General features: G+C 51.1%; 1 protein-coding gene across 2 annotated transcripts in view; it reads left to right on the forward strand.

Annotated features, from left to right (window-relative positions):
- Positions 1-22,547, forward strand: part of ZBTB17 (zinc finger and BTB domain containing 17) — a 31,981-nt gene that overhangs the window by 4,314 nt on the left and 5,120 nt on the right. For both annotated transcript variants that reach the window (XR_010730508.1, XM_066270352.1), the window contains exons 3-6: positions 19,327-19,533; positions 20,685-20,873; positions 21,532-21,672; positions 21,971-22,096. Coding sequence is in view for 1 of the 2 variants with exons in the window: in XM_066270352.1 (XP_066126449.1) it covers positions 19,329-19,533; positions 20,685-20,873; positions 21,532-21,672; positions 21,971-22,096 (661 nt within the window). In the remaining variant the exon portion in view is untranslated. The remainder of the gene's footprint in view (positions 1-19,326; positions 19,534-20,684; positions 20,874-21,531; positions 21,673-21,970; positions 22,097-22,547) is intronic.

The raw sequence follows: 22,547 nt of genomic DNA on the forward strand, positions 1-22,547 counted from the left end.
AATAGCCCAAAGGATGGTCCCTGCATGGGTGGCACAGAGGTACTCAGATGTGGGGTCTGGCTGGGTGACACGTTGTTGGGTAATGGACAGACACTGTGAAAGTGAGGGGCCCTCAACCTTAGAGAAAGAGAAAAACTCCAACTACGTTATGTGCACACAACATATTGTCTTGGAGACCATCATCTAATTCTTTGGCCGGTAACGATTTTGAAATGACTGAAACAATACAGGTCAAAGAGTAAGCATGTCAGTACTGTGATTTCAGCCTCTGCTACAGGTGTGTGTGTTGAGTGTCAGCACGGGTACCTGGACTCTCTAACGTCCTCCTGCCTATCAGTAGCTGAACAGTCTGAGGGCCAATTAAGGTCAGTAACGTAATCACCGCCGACACTTGCAGAAAACTAGGGCTTGGGCTCTTGAATTCAAACCTGCTTGTTAGGAAATTGGAGAGAGAAGACTTGAGCTTCAACGGAAGGAGGCAGAGGGCGTGGTTGGACCTGAGAGCTGTGCACTCATGTCTAAACCCCAGAGGCTCAGAGGTGGCAACTGCAGCACAGTGGGGACCAGGCCAGAAAGCAGGCCTGGTGGGTTCATTGTAACATCAAAAAACGTATTCAGCTTCTGGTCTTTCGGATTTTTTAAAGGTCTGGCAGCAGAACCAGTTCTCCCCGCCCCCCCCCCCCCAGCACTTCCTCTACTGGAACTATTCATCTAAGCCAGGGGTCGGGAACCTTTTTGGCTGAGAGAGCCATGAATGCCACATATTTTAAAATGTAATTCCGTGAGAGCCATACAACGACCTATGTACTTTACGCATTATCCAATAAAAATTCGGTATTGTCCCAGAGAATAGCTGTGATTGGCTCCAGCCACCCGCAACCATGAACATGAGCAGTAGGAAATGAATGGATTATAGTACATGAGAATGTTTTATATTTTTAACATTATTATTTTTATTAAAGATTTTTATGCCAGATGCAGCCATCAAAAGAACCACATCTTAAAAAAACTTAAAAAAAAAAAGAACCACATCTGGCTCGTGAGCCATAGGTTCCTGACCCCTGATCTAAGCAGTCCCTTTCCTGTCCTGAATGGAAGACTCCTCTGCCCAGGGGCAGCTCTGTCTCTCTAGCCCCAAGGCCAGGTGGGTGAAGCACTGCTCATTTCTTTTTTTTCTTTTTTTTATTTTTAAAATTTATTTATTCATTTTTTTAGAGAGGAGAGAGAGAGAGAGAGAGAGAGAGAAAGGGGGCAGGAGCAGGAAGCATCAACTTCCATATGTGCCTTGACCAGACAAGTGCAGAGTTTTGAACCTGCGACCTCAGTGTTCCAGGCCGACACTTTATCCACTGCGCCACCACAGGTTAGGCAGCACTGCTCATTTCATTAGTCCCCCGCTGGCCGAGTGGGCCCCTGTCAGGGACTTTGCTGGTATGCTATAATTCAGTCAACTGCCCAAGTTAATGATTCAAAACACTGTTTCAAGTCAGAAAGAACATTGTTGAAACTTGTTTAAAAAAAATGTCTTTGTTGTAACATCGACTGGATACAAAATAGACAATTTAAGTAATAAGAATACAAGAAACACGCATTACTCCGCTTACAAAAGGAATGTGACCACTGCTTTTAGAGGGCCCCTCCCTGATCCTGTCCGCCTCCCCTTCGCCCCAGGTAATCACTGAATTATACTTTTGTTATTCTCTTGCCTTTTTTTTATAGTTCTCCACCTGTGCGTGTGTTGCTAAACAATATATTGTTTAATTTTGCAGGATTTTGAATTGATATAACTGTTATAAAGTAGCGTACCTAAATTCCACAGGTTACATAGAGACACCAAGGCAGGATACAGAAGAATTTTTAGGAGGAGATTTATTAATAAGCCGGCTATAGGCCCTGGCCAGTTGGCTCAGTGGTAGAGCGTTGTCCTGGCGTGCAGGAGTCCTGGGTTCGATTCCTGGCCAGGGCACACAGGAGAGGCGCCCATCTGCTTCTCCACCCCTCCCCCTCTCCTTCCTCTCTATCTCTCTCTTCCCCTCCCACAGCCAAGGCTCCATTGGAGCAAAGTTGGCCTGGGCATTGAGGATGGCTCTGTGGCCTCTGCCTCAGGCGCTGGAGTGGCTCTGGTTGCAACAGAGCGACGCCCCAGATGGGCAGAGCATCGCCTCCTGGTGCGTGTGCCGGGTGGATCCCGGTTGGGCGCATGCGGGAGTCTGTCTGACTGCCTCCCCGTTTCCAACTTCAGAAAAATACAAAAAATAATAATAAGCTGGCTACATATGACTTACATGGAGTATAGCTAACCCAAATCGTGTAGCCTCGAATATAGCTCTGGGGCTAGTTACATACACTTGATCATATACAGGTTGGGGGGAAAAGGAGGGGGAGCATGACACAATAGTCAATCATTAACAAGCTTACAACATTTGTCTATAGGATCTATTAAAAGGAAAAAACATTCTTACATGTTAAAACTTATAAGGTAACACAATAGCGATAAATGTCCTTTTACATATTAAAGGCATTCACAAATCTTTTAGTGTCTACCCCCCCATCCCTTTAGAGGTATATGTTAATCTCAGGACTTCAGGAGGGGGGGAAGAGTTAAAATCAGTGTAGGATAGGCCTGACCTGTGGTGGCGCAGTGGGATAAAGCGTCGACCTGGAACACTGAGGTCGCCAGTTCGAAACCTTGGGCTTGCCTGGTCAAGGCACATATGGGAGTTGATGCTTCCTGCTCCTCCCCCTTCTCTCTCTCTCTGTCTCTCTCTCTCACTCCTCTCTCTCTAAAAAAATCAATAAATAAAATATTTTTAAAAAAAAATTAAAAAAAAAAATCAGTGTAGGATATGTAAACATTGTCTCCTAAAGGGTCCCATTGAAGGGGAAAGGAAGTTCTTCAGATAACCTTTATTCTTTTTTTTTTCTGTTTTAAATTCATTTATTTTTTACAGAGAGAGGGATAGATAGGGACAGACAGACAGGAACGGAGAGGGATGAGAAGCATCAATCATCAGTTTTTCGTTGGGACTCCTTAGTTGTTCATTGATTGCTTTCTCATATGTGCCTTGACCGTGGGCCTTCAGCAGACCGAGTAACCCCTTGCTTGAGCCAGCGACCTTGGGTCCAAGCTGGCGAGACCTTCCGCATCCCAGACCGATGCTCTATCCACTGTGCCAGCGCCTGGCCAGGCAGATAACCTTTATTCTTTCTGAGAACTATTGTTAAACTATGACTAGATGACCCAGTTGTCCTTATAAGCCAGGAAGCTCCAACATTCTTCTCCCTCCATTCTCTAAAGAAAGGAGGGGGCAAGAAGCCTGACTTTTCCTCTTTAAAATGGCGTTGCCAATACTAAGTTTTACACCTTACCACATAACCATGTTGTTTTCTTCAGTGACTTAACGTTTTGGCTTCATATTCATTCTTGAGATTAACCCGTGTTGCCTGTAGTTGTATTGCATCTTTGTTGATGACTTGTGTTCCACGGTATGAGAATTTATCGAGCCTTCCTATTGCTGATGGACATTTGGTTTGTTTCCAGTATTTTGCTGAGACTAATGGTTCTTCTGTGAGCATTTGTGGGGCACACATGTGCAGCCTCTCCGGGGTGCGCCCCCAGATGTGGGCCTGATCACTGGGTGCGTGCATTCTCAGTTGGACCAAATAATACCAAGTGGTTTCCAAAGTGGTTTCCCCAGTTTATACTTCAACTGACAGTTGTGTTTACTTCACATCCTCCCAGCTGTGGTGTTAGCAGACTTTGCAGGTAGGTGGCCACGGGAGCTCTTCCATGTATTGCCTCATTGCCTCTGGAGATGGTGTTCGAGCCATGTGCCGCTGCCCTTTGGAGACAACGACTCCACAATTTCTCCTGCCAGTCACCTCTGAGTGCTCAGCATGGTGGAGCTTATTATTAGCAAGGCAGGGTTTTGTCTGGGCATGGTCTTTTACCAGGACTCGAAGTTTCCTTACAGTTGGCACCTGCACTGTCGGCTCTCTGATCAATTACACCCGAACATTAATTTTTACCCAAGCAGGGACGGCATCAAACTTTTGCTTCGGTGTTGGCAGGCTGCCGTCCAGGCGCAGTGCGCTGTGTCTGCCCCTGCTCACGGGGAGCATGCCCTGGCCACAGTGGAAACTGGCAGGCTTTTCAGTTGTTGCTGGTTTAATGCTGGAAGGTGGTATCCTGTGTTTATTTATAGTTCTCTGACTGCTAGTGAGGCTGAACATCCTTTTTTCCCCCCTGTATAGAGTATACTTACCTCTCTCTCATATTTCTCCTTTTGTGAATTGCCTATCCATGTCTTTGATGCATTTTTCTGTCAGGTGACTTTTTGTCAATTAATTTTTATAACAGCATTAGTAAGATGATCACTTATCATATAGGTCACCCTTTAAAAGTACACAATTCAGTGGCTTTTAGTATATTCACAGAATCATGCAGCCATCACCATATCTAGTTTCAGAACATTTTCACTGTCCCCAAAGAAACCTACCACCCATTAGCAGTCATGCATTGATCTCTGTCTCCACCAGCCCTAGACAACTACTTTCTCTATCTTTATGGATTTGCCTGTTCTGGGCATTTCGTATCAGTGAAATCGTGCTACTTGGCTTTATTGTCAAATAATACTCCATTGTATGGACATACTACATCTTACTTATCCATTCATCAACTGATGGACATTTGGGTTGTTTTCACCTTTTGACTTACAAATAATGCTGCTATTAACATTTGTCTACAATTTGTCTACAATTGCTTTTTCGTGGATGTATATTCACTGTGGATTAATTTTTAAGAGCCTTTTGCATATCAGGACTATTAACCCTCATTTACCGTTTGGGTTGTAAATCTTTCCCCCCAGTATATATTTGCATTTGGGACATTGAGGCGAGAAGGGTAACAGGAATGAAATGGAACGTTGAGGCCCTGGCCGGTTGGCTCAGCGGTAGAGCGTTGGCCTAGCCTGCGGAGGACCCGGGTTCGATTCCCGGCCAGGGCACACAGGAGAAGCGCCCATTTGCTTCTCCACCCCTCCGCCGCGCTTTCCTCTGTCTCTCTCTTCCCCTCCCGCAGCCGAGGCTCCATTGGAGCAAAGATGGCCCGGGCGCTGGGGATGGCTCTGTGGCCTCTGCCTCAGGCGCTAGAGTGGCTCTGGTCGCAACATGGCGACGCCCAGGATGGGCAGAGCATCGCCCCCTGGTGGGCAGAGCGTCACCCCTGGTGGGCGTGCTGGGTGGATCCCGGTCGGGCGCATGCGGGAGTCTGTCTGACTGTCTCTCCCTGTTTCCAGCTTCAGAAAAATGGAAGAAAAAAAAAGGAACGTTGAGAGTTCTGACCAATCCTTTCATGCTGCTAAGAACCAGGAGTCGGCCAGCATACCTAACAGAGCAGTCCTGGCGTAGCACATGCAGTCGTGTCTCTTGTCTCGCTGTGTCTCTGCTTCTGCCTCTCTGGCTGCCCGCCCCAGGACTAGGAACTACGCAGCACTAGGGGGTGGTGTCTAAGTTTCTCTCAGAAGCTAAACTCCCACTTGAAAAGGGCTGGCTGAAAACCCGCCAGGGCTGCAAGTCACCCTGAGAAGTGAGAAGGCTTTCCGCAGCTTTGCTGATTCATCCTCGCTGCCCGCGGAGGGGGTTGGAGGGGCAGGAGGTGGCCAGACAGCGCTGTTTCCGCAAGGGCCGGGACTCAGGCCGCTGCTGATCCCACAGCTGCTGTCCAGAAGCTGTCTTCCAGAGCAGCACTTGGGCTCTGGACTCGAGGGGCCCAGCAGTTTCTAAAAAATCAGTGGACACTGAGACATGGTGTTCTTGACCACACTTTATCTGGACCTAGTAGGAGTTTTTGAGATTTCCCAAAACATCCCTCTAAAATATCCTCTCACTCAATTTGTTTTTCCCAGTTAAGTTTTTACAAAATATTAAATGCAGTTTAATTCCCTTTAGATTAGTAAATATACAAATTTGATGTTGGCTTATGTAATTTATATATGCTCATAGTTCCTAGCTGATGTTCATGTCTGACATAGTTCACGTTCGTACTTGGAATATTAAGATTTTCAATATAGGGAAAGTTTTAAATGAAAAATGCTAGGTAAATATCTCATTTCTGTTGTCACTCTCACAGTATCTGTTATAGTTCAAAGGCATGAATTTGTCATCCGGCAAACTTACTGATGAAATTATTTACTCAAAACGTATTAATCTTCACACTAGAAGGAACCATCGCCGTCACTCATCCTCATGAGGAAACAAACTCGGAATGAGAGATGCAAAACGCATGCCCGACACTGAAGTCAAAACACATCCTCCTCCTAACGATCTGTACTCAGGCACCTCCTTTCTTTGGGCTTGGATTGTTGATCTTCACTAGTGTCATGCGACAACTCACTCTTCTTTTGGAATTGTGTGTTCTCTCTTCTTCCTCATGGCTCCTTCGAAATCACTGTGTTCTTGGTAGGAAGAGGGTGGCTTCTGCCAAGTGCAGAGCACGTCTGCCTGGTGCTGTAGTTCCTGTTGAGTGGAGGAAGCGTCGTGGTTTGCAGGGCCTTGTCCTGTCTTTTCCCAGGCTTGGAACTTCATCTGGGATGGGCGCCTGCCTGGGCGACTGAGATTTTTACATCCGTTTTTAGAAGGTAGGGTAAGGACTAGAGCGTTAGCTTCCCCTTTTCCTCGCTGACTTACCCATATTGCTGGCATGGATATAAATATATAATAATAATGGGGTTGGCCAACAGCAACTTCATGATGTGGAAACTTTTATTACCATCCCATTTTACGGAAAGGAAATTGAGGTGCTGTGATTTAAGTGCTCTAGTACTCTTGCCGGAGGTACTTAACTAGCTTGGCTCCATTCCAAGACAGGAGTTTGAGCTGGGCCCAGGGAGTCAGTAAACTCCCTGAGATCACACGCACCCTGTGTGTATGAGCTCCCCGGGGAGGTCTTCGGCTTCCTCACCGCGTGGAGGGCTTCAGCTCTGTCTGCAAAAGGCCACCAGCTGCTCTTCTAGGGCATTTTCAGTTTTGTCCCCTTAAGGAATCTTTGCTCATAAAGTTTTCCTGAGTGACACATTCTTTGTGGAAATTACCATAATTTTCCATTTCCCTTATGAGTTTTTTTTTTCCCCTTTTGAATTTTTAGTCACCATCTCTTAAAGTTTTATGGTAAACAGGAACAAAGAAACTGACTTTATGGACATTTTTCTCTCTCCTTTCTTCCCTATTTCCTTTGTTTTCTTGGTTTTAGTAGATAATACTTACAAATGGATAAACAAAAAAATACGGAAAGGATATACGTACAAGTGAAAAGGACACATCCCTTTCCCTTCCCCTGTTCCAGGGGTCCCTTCCCAGTGTCTCATACCGCCCTCCAGAGACACGGTTGTTTCCTTCTCAATGTGATGAGAGGCAGGAATTCCCAGCCTGTGTTTATTATGGTTTTGGACCAACAGCACAGCCCCACCCCCTCAGGAAGGGGCAGGTACTAAGTGTTAAGGGACTTTGAGCTACTCTGTGAAGAGGTACTTGAAACCTTCAGAGGATGTCATAATATTGAGTGGGAGGGCCACTTGCATAGGCTGCTCAGAAAGATCTGTGTGTGCTGGATTCTGGGCACCAGCTACACCCTCCTGGTGCCAGCGGGGGGTGACATTGTCCCATTTTTTACATCCCTAGGGTCCAGTGCTATGGGACTTCTAAGGTGTTTTTCTGCTTCTGAGCTCCCCTTTTCGGCCTGTTCTCCTTACTCATGCAGCCAGCATGACCAGAAGGGCGAGCCTAACCCTGGCCATCTTTCGCTCACCCTGGGCCTGGCTCGCGACTGCTGAGGGTGAAGGCTGAGTCCTGGCGTGGCAGTCTTGGCCCTGCCTGCCCGCCGCCTGCCTGTCCTCCGGCTGCATTTCTCATACTTTCTCCACCTGCGTGTTACCCTGTGATACTGACATGTGCTGTCCCCTCCGTCCGTCCTGTCCTCCATGCATGCATACCATTCTTTGTCATGCACCTACACCAGCGGTTCTCAACCTGTGGGTCGCGACCCTGGCAGGGGTTGAACGACCAAAACACAGGGGTCGCCTAAAGCCATCGGAAATACATATTTTATTTTAAAATGTATTGTATAATAAATATGTATTTTCCCAATGGCTTTAGGCAACCCCTGTGTTTTGATCGTTCTACCCCCACCGGGGTCGTGACCCACAGGTTGAGAACCACTGATACACCATCTACCTGGCTGTCCTTCTTGCCTCTGGTCCTGTGTCTTTTTTTTTTTCTTTTCTTCTTTTTCAGATGAAAAGAGGGGAGATAGACTCTTGCATGCCCCCCAACCAGGATCCACCACAACCCCCATCTGGGGCCACTGCTTTGTCTATCTGGGACTGCTTGCAAGCGACCTATTTTTAGCACCTGAGTTGGAGGCTCCAGGGAGCCATCCTCAGTGCCCAGAGCCAACATGCTCAAATTAATTGAGCCATGGCTACAGGAGGGGAAGAGACAGAGAAGGTAGAGAGGGAGAGGTGGAGGAGCAGGTGGTAGTTTCTCCTATGTGCCCTGACCAGGAATTGAACCCAGGATTTCCACATGCCAGGTTGATGTTCTACTGCTGAGCTAACTGGCCAGAGCTGATCCTGTGTCTCTAAGTGAAGCTGGGCACCATATGCCCCCGGGGCGACACCCTTTCAGTACTCACCAGAAGGCAGTGGGGAGTCTGCGTCATCCTCCCTGTTGAATGGTCCTTGAGGGTAGGTGGGCCCTCAGACAGGCCTGGCCTCACTCCCCGTGGAGTTGCCAGCCCCCAGCAGGGCACCTGTACTAGGTAGCGCTCTGCACTTGACTTTTTTTTTTTTTAATTAATTTTAAAGGGGTAACATTGATTAATTAGGGTACATGGATTCAGAGAAAACATCTCCAGGTTATTTTGACATTTGATTATGTTGCATAGCCATCACCCAAAGTCAAATTGTCTTCCGTCACCTTCTATCTGGTTTTCTTTGTGCCCCTCCCCTCCCCCTTCCCCCTCCCCTGGTAACCACCACACACACTCTTGTCCATGTCGCTGAGTCTCTTTTTTGTGTCCCACCTATGTATGGAATCATACAATTCTTAGTTTTTTCTGATTTACTTAGTTCACTCAGTATAATGTTATCAGGGTCCATCCATGTTGTTGTAAATGATCCGATGTCATAATTTCTTATGGCTGAGTAGTATTCCATAGTATATATGTACCACATCTTTATCAAATCATCTGTTAAAGGGCTTTTTGGTTGTTTCCATGTCTTGGCCACTGTGAACAGTGCTGCAATGAACATGGGACTGCATGTGTCTTTACGTACCAGTGTTTTTGAGTTTTGGGGGTGCACTTGACTTTGAAGTACATGTTTGCTACAGTACCCCTCAGCACACCACATACAAAGATTCGATCCCTGGATCCGTTCCTGTTTAACCCGAGGGGGCGGTTCTTGGCCAGCTTGTGCCCTGAGCCGTACACTAGCGAAGCTCTGAGAGCAGAAATGTGAAGCTTGATGGGACCGAAGTCCCCGTTGGAACAGGCGGTGGCTCCTCTGGTCTGGCAGGCTGCCTCCGGGGCTCTGAGCGCCGCGCTGTGGGAAACGCACCATGCTCACCTGGGGCAGCCTGTTCTGTGTTTACTTACTTGTTCCCGTGTGTTAGTCACTGACTTGTGTTGGAGAAGTTATGTGCAGTTCCATTTTTGCCAGTATTTGTACAATACTTCCTGTTATTTTTCTTCTTCTTTTGTCTTTTTTCCTGATATTTCTCCTCTTTAATCCTCACACTCGTTGTTTACATGGTGGTTTTCCTAGTTAATGGGTGAGCAGTCCAGAAGTCAGAGGAGCTGCAAGAGGCCACCCTGGTAAGATGGGAGCCAGGCTTCCGATGCATGTTTCTCAAACCGAGTCCTTTGGTCCCCCTTCTTCATCCAGTGTGCCCTCCCATGGGGGCCCGTTCCAGCTGTGGGTTCGGTTCCCTCCTTGGCTGCAGACAGCTCAGCTGTGATTGGCCGAAACAAAACTGTCACTTTCACCCCACGGAAGCTCTGCCCCCACCAGGCAGTCCTCACCTCAATGAGTGACACCATCACTGGGCCAGTTTTTCAGGCAAAAAATGGTCGTGTCATCCTTGACTCCTACCACCCACATCTACTTGACCAGCTAGTGGTGTGGCTGTGGCAGGACATGACCCTCATCAGACACCTTTCTTGCTCCCGCCTTGGTGGAGGCCCCTCCATCTCTTGCTTCTCTCTGGCATTCCTGGGCCCACTCTAGCCCCCATACAGTCACGTGCATGCTCTGCTCTCCACTCTCCTGGCGTGTCCCAGCGCATGAAGAAGAAACTCCAGCCTGACCAGGAGGTGGCACAGTGGATAGAGTGTTGACGTGGGACACTGAGATTCCAGGTTTATAACCCTGAGGTCGCTGGCTTGAGTGTGGGCTCATCTGCATGATCCCAAGGTCACTAACTTGAAGCCCAAGGTCGCTGGCTTGAACAAGGTGTCACTGGCTCGTCTGGAGTCCCCTGGTCAAGACACATGAAAAGCAATCAATGAACAACTAAGGTGCCACAACTACGAGTTGACACTTCTCATCCCTCTCCCTTCCTGTCTCTCTCTCTCTAAAAAAGAAGAAGAAGAAGAAGAAGAAGAAGAAGAAGAATAAAGAAAAAAAGAAGAAACCCCAAAGCTTGACTTGCCTCTGAGACCCCAGCGATCTTCGCACTACGGCTGCAAACTTCAGCCAACCTCCTCCCACTCGTTCCCTCCTCTGAGGGCATGCTGGCCTCTTCGCCAAGGCTAGGCCTGTCTCTGGGCCTTTGCACCTGCTCTTCCTTATGTCTGTAATGGTCCCTGGTCTTACAGTGGCATGGCTCAGTTATTACCTGTCTTCTCTGCTGGGCTCAGAGCTCTAATTCAATACCTAAGACAAGCACAGCTGAAGCACTCCCTAAATGTTTGTGGCGTTCTGTAGTCTTTTCTCTGTACCTGTTTCCTAACTGAAGGGCTGAGGACCCCTAGAGGGGATGTAGTCGTTGTGAGTAAGTGCAGCCCTGTCGCACCACGGGTTTTCCATAAACTGGGGGAGATTTCTCCTTCTTGTACAAAGAATTGTTTTTCAAATAAATACAGATGCTGTTGTAATTGATAGAATGGAATTCACTTTTCACAGTGGTTACTGTCTGTCATTTTTTCAGTTAATAAGTACCAAAAATGCAATTATTTTGTAAGGGTCCACAGGATATTTAGACCTTGAGTAATCATACTCACTGAGGCCTGTTCCTGGCCTGTTCCTGAGCTTGATTTATACCCGTTTTGAGAGCTGGTCATGGGGCAGGTGCTATAAACAGCTGTAAGGAAGGAATAAGTAGTCCCACCAGGCAGTGGGACGAGGTAGGGGGGGACAGGCGACCTGCCCGCATGATTTCAGACTGCGTCGGTGTGCCGCCACCCTCGGGGAGTATTGAGGCAGGTTTGGGAGGATGTCGGGAGAGTGATCAGACTCCACACAAGTCCCCCATGTTTGGATTTTGTCTTCCTGGTGGCAAGGGCTTTAATTTACCCCGTGTCACACCTTTGAGTCTCCAATGCTAGTATTGGCCTAATGGATTCTAAACTGGCCTGGACGCGCTGGGATCAGGACCACACCCGCTCCAGGGCCGCCAGCCTCCCCACTCAGCCACATTGCCAGGGCAGCGGGGCCCGGCCGGGGGCGGGGAAGGGGATGCCCGCTCCCTTTTCAGTAGTGTGGCTAGATCTTAGAGATAGTGGAAGTTGTACAATTTGAAAAGCGAAATCAATATCACAATTTAATTTTATATTTAAAAATCTTTCTAGAGAATTTTATATTTAAAAGTTTTTCTAGATTTATAAAAAAAAACAAATTTTTTTTTTTTATCACACAAGCTTCAGTAAAGAAAATACTACCAAATCTTGGTCAGTATGATTATATATGGAAGGTAGCAGTAACTTTTTTTTTCTTCTTTTCCAAGTGAGAGGAGGGGAGGTAGAGAGACAGACTCCCACATACACCCTGACCAAGGTCCACCTGGCAACCGCCATCTGGAGCCGATGCTCTGCCTATCTAGGGCCATGCTTGCAATGGAGCTATTTTTAGTACCTGAGAGGCTCCATGGAGCCATCCTCAGTGCCTGGGGCCAATGTGCTCAAACCAATTGAGCTATGGCTGTGGAAGGAGAAGAGAGAGAGAGAGAAGGGGGAGGAGGAGGGATAGAGAAGCAGATGGTCACTTCTCCTATGTGCCCTGACTGGGGGATTGAACCTGGGACATCCACACACTGGGCCAGTGTTCTACCACTGAGCCAAGTGGCCAGGGCCAGCAGTGACTGTAAAGGTGGGGGCTACTATCCAGTAGAAGACGAAGTCAGAATTTGAGACCATTGGGAAGGGCTACATCAGGTTTGTATGTTTAGCTCAAGGGGAAATTTATTTTAAAAGTTTGGGAAACATAAGTTTAATAGACCTGTGTTTTCTGATCAGGAAGGAAGGTGCCAGAGGGCTGCTTTTGTTGGTATTTGCCTCTGTGCCACGTCGCCCTGAAAAGGGATGGGCTGGGCAGAGTGGATGATGGGGTGGGGTAGGTAGGTTTCATATTTGCCAGGCTGTGAACTTCCATTTCCTTGGCCTGAGTTCCTGTGTGCTAAGCTGTATACAGGAGCCACTTGTATTTCTAGAAAATCAAGAACTCTGAGCAACTGGAAGCCAAGTGGTGTTCCCTCTCACACGCTTCAGGTTACACAAGACCCCTGGACATGAGATGGCTGTGTCATGTCCAGACCCACAGCGGGCACAGCGTGTTCTGGGGGCCGGGGACGGCTGTTTGTCAAGATCAGCATCTCCTTGTCGTAGGCCATTTATTCCCTGGCTTTATGCGTCCCTCTCTGTGGCAGTTTGGAAACTGCCTTGCCGTTGAGTGCTTGCTAATAACCTGAGTAATAAATACTGCATGTTTGACAAGTGCCCATTTGACTCTGAGATGGAGCAGGGCTCTGTGGACCCACTTAGAGCTCTGGGCAGGCGCTCCAGCCCTCACCCCGGAGCCCCCTTGGGGTTTAACAGAACAGTTGTTCAATACAAAGTGCTTCCCCGACGGAGAAAATCCGCTCTGGATGCTTCTTGCCCAGCGCCCCACCCTTCATTCTCTCCCTCTCAGAATGTTAATTGGGCTCTGGGATTTTTCCAGATTGCACTTAGAAGGAATAATGGGTTATGATTACAACTTCTTAACAAGGTCAAGTCACCAAATAGCTATTGAGAGCACCCGAGCGAGGTGCCCGGCGTAAAAGATGTTGAAACTGTCTGACATGGTCTGGCCTAAAAAAAAAACGCAGAAAACACCATAGTCTGCATCTCTGCTTCCTGGTAACGGTAGGTTGTTGAGTGCTCACCATGTTCCAGGCACTGTACAGGCTCAGGCTCTTGGCTTGTGTTGTTACCTAATTTAATCCTGTGACCAATATGGGAAGTGGCCTCATTGGCCCTATTTTGCCAGAGGAGAAGCTTTTATTTTGTTATTGTTTTTTTAACTTGTATAAGAGTTTATTTGAGCCAAACTAATGACATATTCCGGGAGCAGGATCTCAGGCGCTCCCAGAGACAGGAAGCCGAGCTGGCGAGCACCTGCTAGTGTGGCAGGTAGTGGAACCTGGGACCCCTGCCCGGCCTCGAGGCTCTGCTGTCTCCACGGTACCGAATGGCCCTTCAAATCCCCAAATCTTGGAAGCAGCAGTGTGGAATTTGTGCCCTGAGTAGCCATGTTCTTAGTTTTTGGGTGATTGGGCTGTGCCGTGCCTGGGACCATGCTGCTTGGCATGTTGAAGAGACTCTATAAATGTTACTTCATCGTTACTGGGGAGTCTGGGATTCAGGTTTTGTTGAATTGAGCAGAATGGACTTTTTGACCCAAGGAGTACCGTTTCTTTTGTCAGCAGTATGTTTACAGATGTTTGGGAACTGCAGGACAAAGAGGTGCCCCCCTCCGAACCCCACTCCTCTGAGCCTGTGTGGCTCATTCAGCTCCGCTGAAACCTGAGGCCTGGGCCTCACCCAGCCCTGGTGAGGGCGGCCGTGAGCACCTTTGCAAATGACCTGGTTTTGCATGGATTGGGTGTGGCACTGTACTCACTTTTTTCTTATTAAAAATTTAGTCAAATTTGTTAAATTGTCCCCCCTATAAAGTTATTTGGAATGTACACATTTAGTTTAAATAATTAGTCTAGGTAAATCCAAGTATGACATACGTATTATAGAACATTCCCAGTATTCTGATTGCCTCCCCCCCCCCCCCCATCCAGAAAGAACCGTTATCCTGAGCTTTTTTGTTACTCTTTTTTCTTTTCAGTTTACCCTTTGTATCAGTTCTTTCTTGCTGTCAGCAAACCACCTCAAGACTTAGTGGCTTAAACCATCATCCATTTATTATTCCTCCCAATTTCGCAGGTTGACTGGGCAGGTGTTTTGTTCCGCAAGGCATTGAGGTCATTCATGTGACAGCATTCAGCTGGTGGCTGGGCTGAAATCCGAGAGCGTCTTCTCCCGGACCCTGGGCGCTGTCCACAGGGGCATCTCAGTTCTGCTTCCTGTGGTCTCTGCTCGTTGATGTCTCCTCCGGGGCCCCTCTGCCTGTCCCCTCTCTCCAACAGGAGGGCCTGGACATCCCTAAAGCAGGGCGCCTGGGTTCCAGGAGAGCAAAGCAGTCTTCCAGACCTGTCTCGGGCCGGGCCTAGAACTGGCTGTCACTGCGTCCTGTGGGTCAGAGTCGTCACAGGGCTGCTCGGATTCAGTTGGAAGCCCACACGTAGCCGGTGCCATCGGCACTGACAGGGATGGGAGATGCTGTTGGCGGCTAGCCTCGGAGACTGGTGCCCCTGCCATTCATGTCTGCCGGGCTTCGTTGTGCCTGTTTGAATCCCACTGCAGGGACCCCAGGCCCCTCACTTTGTCGATCCCAAGTGAGTCCCTTGTGAGGCAGGCGTGGGCTGTGTCCAGCCAGGCTGTTGGTCACCAGGAGAGTGTTCCAGCCCTGACACCGAGGTCTGTCCCATTAATCACGGGGACAGGTGAGCCGCCGGCGGTGTGGGGAAGGTGCGCGGCTGCAGCCAGGACTCTGGGAAGGTCAGGCCTGCCTCATGTGCTGGTTTGAGGCTTTAACTTACTGCATTGGACATGCGACTTTGGGTTCAGTGGGCTGTGTGGCCTGTTCCGCTTGTGTTTTCTGTAGTTCTGAGTTTTTAGAGCCTCTCGGAGTAGCTGGAACTAAGACCCCCATGTATCACCCTTCACGCAGGTGAACTGTGGAGGGAGGGACCCCACACTTAATGCCTGAGTGACGGTCTGGTGGGCACAGCACATAGGTCATGAGAAGCTGGCTCTTTCTCATTATGGTGTTTAAAGTCCCCTCACCGTGTGCCCTCAGGACAAGCAGCTCCTACCTCCCTGCCCATGCGACCACAAGGCCCATGGTGTGGTCCAGGCGGGTGCATCATTTTCCTGGACCCCTCCCTCTTATCTTGGCCAGATCCTGGTGGCTTCTAGTCACTGTAGATTGTAAAAGAAGAAACGGGACAGTTAGCGTCTCCTTTGCTGCAATCATTCGAGAGCATTTCGCATAGGTTCAGAGGTGGGGCACTGCCTAATTCTAGCTCAGCCCTTCTGAGGAAAGGCCCGGGCCAGTTGGCCCCTTGCCTGTCCAGCACATCTTCCTGGGGTGGTAAGGGGCTGTGTGAGGTGGTCAGCGGGCAGGCAGCTGGTGTGAGGTGGAAGACCGCCTGGGGGCTTCTGAGCGTCACCTGCTCGTGCCCATAGTTACAGAACCCACAGCGACACCGACAGCACCTCTGTGGTGACACCATCTAGAGCAAGGGTCCCCAAACTGTTTACACTGGGGGCCAGTTCACTGTCCCTCAGACAGTTGGAGGGCCGGACTATAAAAAAAACTGAACAAATCCCTATGCACACTGCACATATCTTATTTTAAAGTAAAAAAACAAAACGGGAACAAATACAATATTTAAAATAAAGAACAAGTAAATTTAAATCAGCAAACTGACCAGTATTTCAATGGGAACTATGCTCCTCTCACTGACCACCAATGAAAGAGGTACCCCTTCCGGAAGTGCAGCGGAGGCCGGATAAATGGCCTCAGGGGGCTGCATGTGGCCCGCGCGCCGTAGTTTGGGGACCCCTGATCTAGAGCTTGCAAGCCCCCCCCGTGGGCTGCGCTCACACCCCTGGGGGGCCGATCACAGGATTGGGCTCCCGAGCATATGTTCTAAGTGCTGCTTCACTATAGGCCCAGCTTCTTGTTCTTCCTTTGTTTCTTTTTGTCCCTCTCCTTCCCCTTTGCTTCTTCCTCCTTCCCTGCATCCGCTCCTTTTTCTCTCCCTTTTCTTTTTCGATGCTGCCAGAACAGATGCTCTCAGGAGCACTTCTCTGTTGGAACGGCTTTGCAGGCTGCCTCAGAGGTATTCAGGGGCCTCCAGTTTTCTCCTCCAACACCCACATTTGGGGAGCGGCCAGCTGTGGGCGGGCATCTCACATCGGAAGAGTGTGGTTCGCATTGGGTGGCAAACGTTACTCATGGCACACAGCTGCTCTCCTTTGCATGGGGGCGGCTGGGGGTTGGAGGTGCTGGGCCACCACCCACTCTCTCCCAGGGACCTTTGCCAGCCTTCCTCCAAGGCCTCTGAAAATGAGAGCCCCCCACCCCACCCCAACCATGTGTCCCCTCCAGGAGAACTATGCTTTGCTGCCCTTGCCTGGAAGCGCTGGCGAGTGGCAGCATGAAGGCTGTGGCAGCCTTGGGTCCTGGGCAAGGCCACCTAATCACCTGACCTTGGAGCTGGCAGGCCCCTTCACCCTGTTGGCCAGGAAGCTTTCTCACGTTTGTCTCCCAGCAAATGGCTTTCTGGCTGGAGGGTTCTGCAGACAGCAGCTCAGCTGGGCTGGAAACAGCTCTGCCTGGGGGCAGGGTTCCACAGACGCTCTAGTTGTTTCTGAGCCTGGGAGATGCTTCCTCCCAGCTCAGTGTCCGGGCTGGTCCTGGGAACAGTGAGGGGGCCAGGCCCACTGCCAGGAGGGAACTGACTTGCAAGTGCTCACTCTGATGCGGGCTGAGGATGTGGCCCTGTGGGCCAGCTGATTCCTCCCTTGCTGCACTCGGGAGGCATTACACCCAGGGCTCCTAAGGACTTAGAGGGTGACAGGGGACTGGGACTCGGCCACCCCCACACACATGCTCGTGTGGCTTTTTCCACTACAGTGAAAAGACAGCCCGGGAATGATTTGGCCCAGGCCCTCCTTCCCTCCTGCCTTTGGTTCCGTCAACCCCGTGCCTGGTGTGCACGCCCTTCAGACCGTAGGCCTACCTGATCGCAGGCGGCCTGGGCGTTGGTTCTGTTCCACGTCTCCAAAAACCTCTCGGTTGTAGCCTTCCCCTGCTCAGGAACCGAGCAGCCGGAATTCCCTCCTCAGCCCTGGAGGCCGCAGATGGGAACTTGCTTTTTTCAGGGGGAAGACCTGGAGAAGGCTGCCCATGTCAGTGGTGGCCTTGTGCTGCTGCGGGCTGGTTTGGCTCGGGAGCTGGTAGGTCGGCAGGCGCGGAGGGCCAGCCGCCTCAGACCTCTGACTCCGGGGCCGGCTCTGGCTCTCCCATGCTTATGCTCAGGAGCTCTAGCCACAGGCACTACGATATTACTGAGGGACCCAAGAAGCTGTGCCTCTGTCTGAGCTTGTAGGTGGAGGCTGGGACCAAAAGACAGTCCTGGGGATGTCGGAGGGAGGGAAAGGGTGTTTCCAGGTCCCCCGCAGCGCCAACTCAGAACTCACCGCTCAGAGGCTGGCACCCTGTGACACGTGGCCTGTTGCCACTGCCACGTTCCCCCTTACTTGATGGAGCCCTGTCCACCTGCTAGGTGACTTCCCCCAGCTCAGCAAATACATAGCCCTGCGTTTGAAAAGTTTCCAGACATCATGTGGTGGGTGGGCTGGCTTCTCCTTCCTCAAAGCTGATCTGTGCTAGTTAAGCCATGTGCGAAGGGCGGGGTGTGGCTTTCATGGTGGCTCATCACAGCCAGCCAGACAGCCATACATGGTCACTGCAGCTCCAGGCCTGCAGCACGGTGACTCACCCCCAAAAGGCTGATGTAACGGGAACAGCGAGAGCCAGCGACGGGCTGCTGAAACCTGGGGGCTGGGAGCCCCAAAGTGTTCCTCTGTCCGGTCCAGAAACAGACAGGGGTAGCTCTGAGCAGACCAGCCCTAGAAGAGGTTCCGAAGGAGCTGGAAGAGAAGCCACTGGCACTTCTCAGATTCTGGCCAGAACATGACCGCCTGGCCCTGTTGGATCTCTGTCATGTGGCCCCAGAAGTGGGCATTGACCTTTAGTTTGACATCGGTTCTTTCTGTAAAGGAGGACATGGTCATTTCCCCCAGAAAATGCTGATCTTGAGACTGACATGTGTTGTTGAGGGGAGAGGAGAGCAGTCTTAGGGACTTGTTTAGTAATGGCTTGTGCGGTTCAGAATCACTCGGCACTGGGTGATAGAATTTTTCGGAGCATTTTTACTTGAGACAGTTGTGGGTTTTCCAGGCATTAAGCGAGACCTTTGACAGAGAAACAGTGACCAAACCTGCAGCTTTTGGTGTCAGGATCAGAGTTCATTCTTTCTTCAGGGACAGCCTGGGGAGGTCTCTGGAAACAGAGGACACCCCAACTTAATGTAGTCCCTGAGCCCATGAATGCGAGACTGGCCCCGAGGGAACCTGCACAGAGCCCTGTGGGCACAGCAGGAAACTGGGTGATGGAGTGTCTGCCTTCCTAGACGCATATGTCACCTCGCGTGACAGAACGAGAAAACTCAGAACAAAGTGGAAAGGGTTTCATGAAGCCAAATGTATCCAAGTGAAAGCTCAGTCCTTTATTCTAAGATTGTCATTCATTCTTTTTGTAAAAAAATGTTAAGCTGAAAATGTTTTTTTTGGTTTGTTTTTTGTTTTGAAATGCTGATAGTAATCAGTGTTTTCTGTTTGTCTTTTGTTACCTGGAAGGACACAAAGGTGGCTGTTTCTTGGTCCCCCAATGCATTTTGGGTTTTGGAACTTTCCTGGCCAGTAAACCCAGGAACCTAGGGAGCCACTGGCTGGTTTTGGCCTGTAGAGGGTTTGCAGGCTGTCTGCCCTTCGTGGACTTGTTCAGATTCACCCTGTCCCCGCATTTCTAACCTGGGAGTTTGGGGGCGGTGCCGAGGCTGCCTGGCGACCTCTCCCCCGCTGACACGAGGTCGCTTGGCTCTCCCCAGCCATGGATTTCCCCCAGCACAGCCAGCACGTCCTGGAGCAGCTGAACCAGCAGCGGCAGCTGGGGCTTTTGTGTGACTGCACTTTTGTGGTGGACGGTGTGGATTTTAAGGCCCATAAAGCAGTGCTGGCGGCCTGCAGTGAGTACTTCAAGATGCTCTTCGTGGACCAGAAGGATGTGGTGCACTTGGACATCAGTAACGCGGCAGGTACCCCGTCGGGTCCAGGGCCAAGCTTGTTGAGGGCCAGAAGCTCTGGCTGGCCCTGTGCTCCGCCAGGCCCTCCTGACCCAGCCCCTGCCCTCCTGGGAGCAGCACCTTCAGGCTGTGGGGTGTACCAGGCCTCCCACCCAGGACCCAAGAGTGTGTGGGTACCAAGTTCCTGCCACGTTTGGGGGTCTTCTGACTGGGAGTGGGTGGTGAGGGGACAGCTGGCAGGAAGGGTTCAGCAATGAGCTCAGGCCAGAGTCGACACAGGACAGCTCATCAGGAAAGACAGACAGTGGGTGGGCTCTGAGTCCTGAACCCCTTTCCAACGCTAACCATGACGAGGATGGTAAGGGTGGGGGCTGGGAGGGGGTCACGAAGGCCTTGAGATTGAGGAGGGAACTGGTCATAAGGTTCAGGCTCCCAACACAGAATGGTGTGACATGCTGTGAGATGGTCAGGGCAAGGTCATGTCCCCCATTTTATAGATGTGGAAACTGAGACCCAGAGAGCTCAGGGGACTGGCCTAGAGGTCAGAGAGAGTTTGTGGCAGAGCCCTGATGAAAGCCTGTGCTGACACACTCCGTTTGGTGTGTCTTCCGGCAGTGCAGGGCAGTGGCTGGGTAGAGAGTGTCCGGGGTGGGCATTTACACCGTCTGTCCTTCATGCAGGGCAGGTGTTCACACCTTCTATCTTCTGTGCAGAGCAGGCGTTCACACCTTCTGTCCTCTGTGCAAGGCAGGTGTTCACACCCTCTGTCCTCCATTTAACCCTCTGTTCTCTGGGCAGGGTGGGCTTTTCCACCCTCTGTCCTCCATTTAGGGCAAACAATTATACCCTCTACATTCTGTGTAGGGTAAGTGTTCACACCCTCTGTCCTCCATGAAGGGCGAGTATCCACACCTCTCTTTTCTGTGTAGGGTGTGCATTCACACCCTCTGCCCTCTGTGGCTGCCCCTCTGTTTGGAGGCTGTTGTCTGGGCTGAGAATCCCCCAGCTGCCCGCCTCTCTGCCAGCACAGGAGATGGGGAGATGGTGGCCTGCCACCTTGCTTTTGACAAATCCTGGATCTGGCCGCTGAGGGGAGCGGCTGGGCAGGCTGCTGGTGCTAGGCCATGAGGCGCGTCCGTGATGGCTGTCTGTGTCCTTGGCAGGCCTGGGGCAGGTACTGGAGTTTATGTACACGGCCAAGCTGAGCCTGAGCTCTGAGAACGTGGACGATGTGCTGGCCGTGGCCAGCTTCCTGCAAATGCAGGATGTCATCACAGCCTGCCATGCCCTCAAGTCACTTGCTGAGCCGGCCACCAGCCCTGGGGAGAGTACGGAGGCTTTGGCCATGGAAGGTAAGATCGTTGACAGGCTTTCCTGAGCAGGTGGCTTTTGATGGGGGCCCTGCCTCTGACTCTCTGTGTTACCTCTCTGGGTCTCAGTTTCCTCTGTAGGCCTCGCCTGCGTCATGGGGTGCTGGTAAGGGTCAGCTGCAGTCACGTCTGAGAACGGCCTCAGAGGGGCCTTTCCTGCCTCTTCCCCACCTCCTACCAGTTTCCCTTGTGCTTTGCTGCCAAGAGCTGGGTGCTGGGCCTGGTCCAAGGCCTTGGCACATGGTTTGCTCCTCCTGCACTCTTCTCCCGTGCCCTCCTGTTTCCCTCAGTGTTCCAGAGAAGCCCCCTGGCCTATGCTTTGGGCCTGGTCCCCTGCAGTACACTTTCAGAGAACCCTGCTCTTCTTAGCACTGACCTCTGATCTGCACTGATACTTCATGTGTGAGGTCTGTCCCCTGGGCAGTCTGTGAGCCCCACGGGAGCAGCAGCCATGACTCAGGTATTCCCAGGCCTGCCAGCAGCTTCGTACAGAATAGGTGCCCTGTGAATAATGTGTTGAATGAACAGACCAAGAAGCCACTATTTAGATATACCCCCAGGGAGGATCCAGAGAAGCTAGCAAATTCTATCACCCCTCCCAGTGGTGGGAAACAGCAGGTCTATCCTGTTCCATCTCCAGGAGGGGACAGGAGAGCCAAAGAGGAGAAGGCTGCTGCCACCACGCTGAGTGCACTGGACCCTGCCAGAGGCAGTCCTCCCGTGAGCCCAGGCAGGGAGCCCAAGGAGGAGCGAGGTGGTCAGGCTGAGAGTGCAGCCAGTGGTGAGCTGTGACGCTGAGGCCAGCTGTCCCACTACCCCCTGGGTCCCAGTGCAGAGGGGGGCTTCCTTGGGAGGTCCTTGGGCTGGGAGATAGGGCAGCTTTCCTTGAGCTCAGGTTACCCAGAAGGATCCACTGTTGTTCTGGGGTGTCTGTTCGAAGCGGCTTGAGCTTGGATGGCTCTGCCCTTGCCCCCACCTCTGAGCCACAGCTACTACCGAGGGGGTGTGGTCCAGGAGAGCCATCCAGCCCCTAGACAGAGTCTCAGCCCAGCCTCTAGTGTCCCCACCTCCCACCCCAGGTGCAGAGCAGACGGAGAAGGCTGATGCTCCCCGGGAGCCACCTCCGGTAGAGCCCAAGCCTGACCCCACCAGTGGTATGGCTGCTGCGGAGGCCGACGCTGCCTTGTCAGAGAGCTCAGAGCAAGGTACTGCCACCCAGCCGGGGCCGGCCCTCCCTCACACATCCCCCAACTCCCCCCCCCCCCCCCCCCGTCCCTCTACCTCTACCTGAGACTGAGCCACTCACACTTCAGCTTTGGGCCAACATCTTTTCTTACTCTTGAATGGGACGTCAGTTTCTCGGTCGTGCACCCTGGCTGTGCTCCCCTTAGTACAAGCGTCACGGGCTCTGTGCCCAGTGCCAGCACCACGGGAACCCTTATGGTCCATGGCACCCCCCAGGACTTGTTGGCCAACAGCACCCTTCCTATGCAACCCGCCAGGGACCCCCGCACAGAGGCCAGCCTGCATCCTCCAAGCGGCAAGTGTCCTGGCCTGCAGCTCCACTGGTGCTACTGCCTGGGCCAGTTCTGGGGCCATTTATTGGTGGTGCCCAGACATTGCTGGGCTCTGTGAGGTGCCCACACAGAGAAGAGC

The sequence above is a fragment of the Saccopteryx bilineata genome, chromosome 3 (genome assembly GCF_036850765.1).
Source record: "Saccopteryx bilineata isolate mSacBil1 chromosome 3, mSacBil1_pri_phased_curated, whole genome shotgun sequence".
NCBI classification, from domain to species: Eukaryota; Metazoa; Chordata; class Mammalia; order Chiroptera; family Emballonuridae; genus Saccopteryx; species Saccopteryx bilineata.